Source organism: Rhinolophus hipposideros (assembly GCF_964194185.1).
Source record: "Rhinolophus hipposideros genome assembly, chromosome: 2".
NCBI lineage: Eukaryota > Metazoa > Chordata > Mammalia > Chiroptera > Rhinolophidae > Rhinolophus > Rhinolophus hipposideros.
Window position 1 is genome coordinate 61,259,255 of NC_138048.1, and position 8,568 is coordinate 61,267,822.

General features: G+C 39.1%; 1 protein-coding gene across 1 annotated transcript in view; it reads left to right on the forward strand.

Moving 5' to 3' along the window:
• Nucleotides 1-3,542, forward strand: part of EHHADH (enoyl-CoA hydratase and 3-hydroxyacyl CoA dehydrogenase) — a 39,041-nt gene extending 35,499 nt beyond the window's left edge. Inside the window, exon 7 of the mRNA XM_081071720.1 lies at nucleotides 661-3,542. Coding sequence (XP_080927846.1) covers nucleotides 661-1,922 — 1,262 coding nt within the window. The 3' untranslated portion in view covers nucleotides 1,923-3,542. The remainder of the gene's footprint in view (nucleotides 1-660) is intronic.
• The last annotated feature ends 5,026 nt before the right edge of the window (nucleotides 3,543-8,568 follow it).

Here is an 8,568-nt window from a genome sequence, read left to right on the forward strand (position 1 = left end):
CAATATTGTTTTGATTATTCTGGATTCTTTGTATTGCTATATGAATTTTAGGATTAGCTTGTTAATTTCTGCAAAAAACAAACAAAAAAACACAGTTGGATTTTTGATAGGGATTGCATTGGAACATCAGATCAATTCGGGTAGTATTGCCATCTTAACAATACTAAGCCTTCCAATTCATGAACATAGGATTCTTTCCATTTATTTAGGTCTTCTTTACTATCTCACAATAATGTTTTCTTGGTTTTAGTGTACAGGTTTTGCAATTCTTCATTTAATTTATTCTGAAGTATTTTATTCTTTTTGATGCTATTGTAAGCAGAATTGTTATCTTAACTTCATGTTCACATTGCCCATTGCTAATATATAGAAATACAATTGATTTTTGTATATTGATTTTGTATCCCGCCACTTTGCCGAACTTGTTTATTCTAATAGTGTGTGTGTGTGTGTGTGTGTGTGTGTGTGTATCCAACTTCTTGTTATATCCTCTAGAGCACTTGACACAGTGTCTAGCTTTAGCTAGTATTGAATCCATTTGTATTCCTTGAATTGATCTCTCGAAATGCCATATTGCCACAGAAGCCTTCCAACCACTGAGTAATTTTCCAGTTTCCAACAGCATTGAATCATTGTTTTTTCCTTTACTCTTATCTACAGGCTTGGGAACAATGGGCCGAGGCATTGTCGTTTCTCTTGCAAAAGCCAAGATCCCTGTGATTGCCGTAGAATCAGACAAACAGCAGCTAGAGACTGCAAACAGGGTAATAACCTCTCTCTTAGAAAAGGAACGAGCCAAAATGGAACAGAGTGGCCACCCTTGGTCAGGACCAAAACCCAGGTTAACTACATCTGTGAACGAGCTTGGTGACGTAGATTTAGTCATTGAAGCAGTATTTGAGGAAATGAACCTGAAGAAGCAGGTCTTTGCCAAACTGTCAGCTGTGTGCAAGCCAGAAGCTTTTTTGTGCACTAACACATCAGCCCTGGACATTGATGAGATTGCTTCTTCCACTGATCGTCCCCACTTGGTCATTGGCACCCATTTCTTCTCACCAGCTCATGTCATGAAGTTGTTAGAAGTTATTCCCAGTCGATACTCTTCTCCTACTACCATTGCCACTGTTATGAACTTATCAAAAAAGATCAGCAAAATTGGAGTCGTTGTAGGCAACTGTTTTGGATTTGTTGGGAATCGAATGTTGAATCCTTATTACAATCAGACATATTTCTTGTTAGAAGACGGCAGTAAGCCAGAGGAGATAGATCAGGTGCTGGAAGATTTTGGTTTCAAAATGGGACCTTTTAGAGTATCTGATCTTGCTGGGTTAGATGTGGGTTGGAAATCTCGAAAGGGACAAGGTCTTACTGGACCTACGTTGCCTCCAGGAACTCCTGCTCGAAAGCGAGGCACCAGGAGATACTGCCCAATTCCTGATATGCTCTGTGAATCAGGACGATTTGGCCAAAAGACAGGTAAGGGCTGGTACCAATATGACAAGCCATTGGGTAGGATTCACAAACCTGATCCCTGGATTTCCAAATTTCTGTCACAGTACAGAGAAACCTATCACATTAAACCACGTATCGTTAGCCAGGATGAGATCCTCGAGCGCTGCTTATATTCACTTATCAACGAAGCATTCCGTATCTTGGAAGAGGGGATGGCTGCTAGCCCAGAGCACATTGATGTTGTCTATTTACATGGGTATGGATGGCCAAGGCACACGGGTGGGCCCATGTTCTATGCTTCCACAGTTGGGTTGCCCATAGTGCTAGAGAAGTTGCAGAAATATTACAGGCAGAATCCTGATATTCCCCAACTGGAACCTTGTAACTATCTGAAAAAATTGGCTTCCCAAGGAAACCCTCCTCTGAAAGAATGGCAAAGCTTGGCAGGACCCCCTAGCAGTAAATTGTAATTCAGCTGTCAAGGCTATGCCTCACATGCAGGCATGACGTAATACTCACTGAATTTCATTGAAATTAAATCCAAAGATCCAAAGTAAGATTGCTCTGAAATACAAAGCAAAAGAAATCATCAGTCAGCTACACCTCTTTGAGTCTTCTGTCTGATGATTCCAATGGGTCAAATTCAGTAATTTGATGGGTCATATTCAGTAATATGCTTTCTATGCCTCTGAATCTCTTTATCAGATAAATTATTTCAATCCCAATGACTAATCACATGTTAATACCTTAACAGCTGAGGAGAGAGGCTCAGAAATCAGTTGAGGGTCTCAAGTGCTTTTATCATTGGAGAAAGATGTCATCAATTAATAACTGATAACAGCAACTAAGTCATAAATTCGTTTTGACTCCCTTCAACCTCACACTCATAGGAATGATAGGAAATCTTATCCATCCTTCATTCAACAAACATTCATTGTGCCTCCTTGAGCGCCTTGCACAGCAAGGCCTAGAGTCCAAAGGGGCATTAACTCAGCATGGATGAGTTTAGTCCAGTCTCTGAGGCAAGGTAGCAACCAGAGAGAGGGGCAGGGTATCAAAGGCAGAACAGAGTTGAAGTTGTAGGAGAAACACAGTTGGGAACTGGTGAGGAAACCAAGTACTTCAGACCAGAATAGGGAACTCAGAGTAGCTTGTCAAGTCATGCTCAATACATCAGTTCTGTCCAAGGCCCTGTCACATGTGCACTGTTGTGCTTGCTGCCTGCAAAGGGCTCTGTAATGTTTGTTGATAATTTCCTCAAGATCAGGGGATGTCCACAACCTGGTCTTTCTTTGCTCTTCTATTCATGGAGAAATAACAGATAATAATACGTTGCTGACTTAGTGTAAGAAGGGTTCTTAGAGAACATCTAACCTCCTCTGACTCTGAAAGAGTAATAATGCCACTTTTCCTGTCATGATAAAGCCTTTGTGATGTTGGGTATCGAAATCGGTAAGGCTTGAAAAATCTAAAAGTATTGCAAAACATCTTCTGTGTGATTTTGTTATAAGACTTCTCTTGTAACTTTTTTGTGTGTTAAAAGTTGAGGGGTTAGTCAACACGAAACACTTACATACAGATATTTATAGCAAACTTATTCATAATAGCCCCAAATTGGAAACAACCTAAGTATCCATCACTTAGGATGGATGGAAAAACAAAGTGTGGAATAGGCAAGCAATAGAATATTTGGCCATAAAAAGAGATGAAGGACTGATACATACTACGTGATGAACCTTGAAAATATTATGCTAAGTGAAAGAAGCCAGTCACAGAAGCCAGTCACAAAGGCATAGTGTATGAACATTTATATGAAATGTTCAGACTAGGCAAATCTATAGAGACAGAAATTAGATTAGAGGTTGCCTAAAGCTGGAATGATTTGGGGTGGGGGGAATGGGGAGTGATGGCTAATGGGTACAGGGTTTCTTTTTGGGTAGATGAAAATGTTCTGAAATTTTTGTGGTGGTGGTTATATACAACTCTGTGAATTTACTAAAAACTGTTGAATTGTACACCTTAAATGGGTTAATGATATGGTATGTGAATTATCTCAATAAAGTTGTTAATAAATAAGTAAAAAGCCAAATGGGCTCAAGTTGTTGTCCTTCAGTGTGCTGTAAATGAACTGTTTTCACAATATTTTCACCTGTGAACCCAAACAAAATTATCGATAGTTCTGATAGAGGAATCTTGAATCAATATAGTATAAGTTTTTCATTGCAAAAAAACCCAAAAAAACCTCAAAACATCCCTGGAGTGTGCCTTGAGTTGCAGTTGAATTTAGAATAATTTTTAAGATGAATATTGCTGGAGTTTATATAAATTTGTCTTTGAAATTAAAGAAAAAAAATAGAAAAGATTCCTGAAAGTAGTAACTTTGTCTCCAAAGTAACTTATTTTCAAATTAATGTAAACACACACACACACACAAACACACACTTTTTCTTCTTGAGATCTTGATTGGATTTTATTTTGAGTTCTTAAGACTCATTTTCACCCTACACTATCCTCTAGATTGCAGCTTTGAAACTATAGTGTCTATGACTAGATTTTGAGTCAATAATCCCTGAAATTTTACACTGTTTGTGTACACGTGTCTGAATGCATTTCTTAGAAAAGATACCATATCTGACATCATATTCTCAAAAGTGTTTCTGACCTAATAAATGTTAAGGAGCAATATTCTATATAGAAATTAAATGGAAAGAAGAAATATGAGCTTATTTGTTATCAAAGGAGGCAAATCTAATTCTAATTTGTTGGGTCCTACGCACAACAATGGTTAATATGATGAAACCTTTCCAAAATATCCTATCCCATCCTTGTAAACATATGTCATGCGGGGAGTCATGCGGAAGACCCTGCTCGCTGTGCAATGTGTCACGTGGTGTGGCATGCGGGGTCTCTAGTCCAGCTCCCCACATAAGAACGCAGGCTATGGCTAGGCCAAAAAGGAACACCCATGGAGCCATAGGTAGGGGAGTTATACCGTTATATTCTTGCTGGCAGCTGGGTTGGAGACACAGGAAGCAGGAGCCACACTGTTCGCAACCCGCCATCCTAACTGCAACCCACTCTTGCTAGCTCAGCCACCATCTTCTTGCTAGCCCCCATTTTCTGCTAGCGTAGCCGCGGCAGTTATATCAGTGGCCAATGGCTCACTGGTTACAGCTGACAGCCAACTAGCCACAGCTGATGGCCATCCAATCACAGTTAATGGCCATTTACTACCTGAGCCAGCACCTTTCCATGTGAGCGCGAGAGCCTGGAAACTGCACTCCTGCCTCTGTCCCCACACGTACTTTCTTAAAAGGATTATTTTGTTGTTGTTAATAATTTTAAAACTACCTTTCTAAAAAAAACTTCTGAATGATATTTTAAAAATGTGTTCCAATGGTAACTGACTCTGATGAGAACGATATATTAGAAGCACCCTTGAAGATTTGCCGTAATACTCCAGCTTTAAAGATGTGACTAATGATGTCACTGAAATCAGTAAAGCCACTGTGCAGGTGCAGTTGCCATCTACTTAATTCATTTCCAGCACGAACAGGTGTGTGTGACAGCGATAAAGTGAGGGATCCCAAACTGCTCTGATTAATGATGTTACAGAATTGTGTATGCAAATCATACTCTACAGCACTATAGGAACCTGGTATTTCCAGAGTCTTCCATTTGTCTTTCAAACAGATACTTGTAAATCAGAAATACTGCAGGCTCACTAGATCGTCTGAAGCCTTTTGATAGCCATTGATGAAATTAATATAAATCAACTTCTCTGAACCGTGATTAGAAACAGCTTTCTGCAAGAAGAGACGAGGCTTTGACTGTGTTTGGGATTACCAGTCCCATCTGCTTATCTCACCAGGTTATGTATCTTTTGTGATTAACAGACAAATTACACCACTTCCTGGCAGGACAGCAGCACTATACACCTCGGAGAGAACCATTCATCGTGTGGTCCAAGGGGCTGCCGTTCACATAGAGATAATGCAACACCTGGTATTGTTACCAGGGCACTTCGTGTAGAGATTTCAAGCCCAAAACTTTTTCTTCTGTTTATTTTTCTTCTGTTTATTGCTGTAAGTATCTTTCTAAACAAAAGTTAGTTGACAAAAGTAGAGGGAAAGTCTCCTTTTATTTTTATTTTTATTTTTGAAAGTCTCCTTTTAGATTGGTGTCCCCAATGGGACCAAATTCTTAGAAAGATTACATCTTGTCTGTTCTAAGTTTTTTTTTTTTTTTCCTAGTGCCCTGAGAAAGAAGAACACGGGAGAGATGCACAGGGATTTTAATTCCTGTCCAAAGAATTTCATGGCACTTCAGTTGTAATATGTACTTGTTCTCTTTCACCAAACTTTAAATAGCCTGGCAGAATAAGTACCTGAAAGCCCCTTATAAAACAGCATGAGCCGAGCTGATGCAATCTGTCTCGTGTACATCTTTCACAGTTAGGGTTATTCCACCTTTTCTAGGAGGAAGTAGTTGCTAACAGAAGCAGTTGCTAATTCTAGCCATAATGTGAGATCCTTAGGATAAGGTAGGGTAAAACCTTCTCTAACCAAATCATAAGTGTACCGGAATCCCGAAGCCTGCCAAGTCCTAGAGAGTTGTTGATTTGTAAATTTTGGCAGGGATCGTTGACTGTCCCCCAACATTTCTCTTCTTCCGTAGTAATAAACTTCCCAATTTTTAGACTTGGTTGCTCAAAATCACACAGTATGCTTGTCAGTTTCTCTTGAATCCAAGAGAACATGTGACTAAGATCCAGACAATAGGATGTACGTGAAAGTGTCACATGGCAGCTTTTAGGAACCTTTAAGAGTCAGATGATGCACGTTTCTTTTTTGTCCATTCCTCCATCTTGCTGCCTGGAATGCAGATGTGATGGCTGGAGTTTGACCCACTATTTTGGACTGCGAGGACAAAGGTCATGCCCTAGGGATAGCAGAATGGAAGGTTATAAAGAGCTTGGTCCCTGAGGACCTCATGAAGCAGAGTTAATGCTCTCTTCCAACAGTCATTTATATGAAAAAGAAATCAACTTCTCTCATGGGTAAGCTGGTGTTACTATAGTTCTTTAAATACTCACAGCAAACCCTAATCCGAATTAATGCAGGTGGAGTCCAAGAATTAGTGGGGGGATATGTATTTGTTTTTTGTTTTGTTTTTCTTAGTATCATAGGTAAGTGTGATGCACAGGCAGTTTTGAGAATCTAGTCTCATTAAATAGGATTGCTTGTTGTTTTTTTAAGGGGAACATCTCAGACAGCCAAATGTCAGGAATGGAGTTTCCTGAAAGAAGAGGGCAAGTTCCAAAATGCAGAGAGGTTGACAGCGGCCTCCTCCCTCTTACATTTGCTTTCAGCATATTGAGAAATATTGCACATTATGTATGCTGGGGGAAGCAGATATTTGGACTAAATTATTAAATTAAATTAAACTAACCCTCACAAAGATTCCTTGAAAGGAAGCACAGTTGAAGTTAATACAAATAATGCAAACAAGGGTGAGCAACAAAAAAAATGGCAGAGCTGGTAGTTCTGGTGTCAGCTTTTGTCAGCTGCATTGCAAGGTAGAATGATTTAGTCAGATCTGGCAAGAAGTTGGTCAAGAAATTTTGAAATTATCAAGAAGATTATTAAAAATATTAATTTATAACCTACCATTCATGATGAAGTTAATAGTATGCAATCATCACCTATTAGCAAAATACTTTAATATTTTGTTTATTTCATTATGTCATCATTATGTCATTTACAAATTTCTATGTTATTGTGTTTTATCATGTACACATGTATGTCAATATGATAGTAAAAATATTTACTTTATAAACATCTTACATATGAGTATTAGAGATGTACACTACAAATTTGTGTGATATACTTCCCAGGTCCTCTTTTAATAATGAAAGATTTATTCTCCCGCTGCCAGGACGATTGCCAGAAAATGGCCTTCGGGAACTGCCTTGGTCAAGATCACATCTTCTTCCAAAGGGACCCTACATCCAATGACTGCTCAATGCAGGAGTATAAGTGTGTGATCGTCCTGCCACAACTCTGAAGGGCTGACATCTCTAGAGCTCCTAGTGACATTGGACTGAGGTATCGCATTGCTCAGTCCTGCTTCCTTCCCCTCTTTTTCACAGATGTCGATCCCAAGAGCACTCCCTAAACATTCTGCACGCTAATCTCCACCTCTGAGTCTGCTTCCCAATGAATCCAAACTACAATGGAGGTGCAAAATGAACACTGTTTAGAAACAGGTGGCCCATATGCTGTCAGCTCTCTGCCATTTAAGGGACTTCTTTTGATCTCACATGTCATCAATTTTTATAAATAGTCTATGTGCGCTAGAAAAGAATGTGCCTTCTCTGTTTGATGAATATGGGATTCTAAGATCAAGCTTGTTAATTATGTTAGTAAAGTTAGTCATGCTTTGATGATATTTTATCTGTAGTTCTGCTTCCTCCTCCTGTGATAAGGGTCAATTACCCATGCCAGGGTGGTGGCTCGTTTCCTTAGCACAAAAAGGTGGAAGGGACTGAGTGGCACATCTTGCTTTAAAAAGGCTCTTACTATGTCCCTTGTGGAAGCATTTCCCCTCTAGGAACCAGGACTTCTACATCTCAGAGTGTTAGTTGCTGGTACAAGAAGCAAAATTTCCCCAAAGGGTCAATGGCAGTGATGATAAATGGGACCACTTGTACTTTCACTCTTTGGTTCCTATAACCCTGTGTTTTAACTATATATATATATATGTGTGTATATATATATATATATATATATATATATATATACATATATATATATATACATACATATATACATATACATACATACATACATACATACATAATGGTTATTAATTTGGGGTGTAAACTGCATCCTGAAGGATGGTATCCCATCCTCACAGGATATTATCTTCAATCTGGCACCTCAGTGGTACCATCAAAGAGATAGTCCATTTCTCTGTTAGGAAAGCTAGTAGTTCTGGGTGGCGTAGTATGTGATCAAAGGAGGGAATTCATGATCATATGCCCACCTCTTGACCATGTTTGTTTTAAAGTGTGACCTTTGGTCTGAGGCAATATTATTCAGGCTCTTGTGTCAC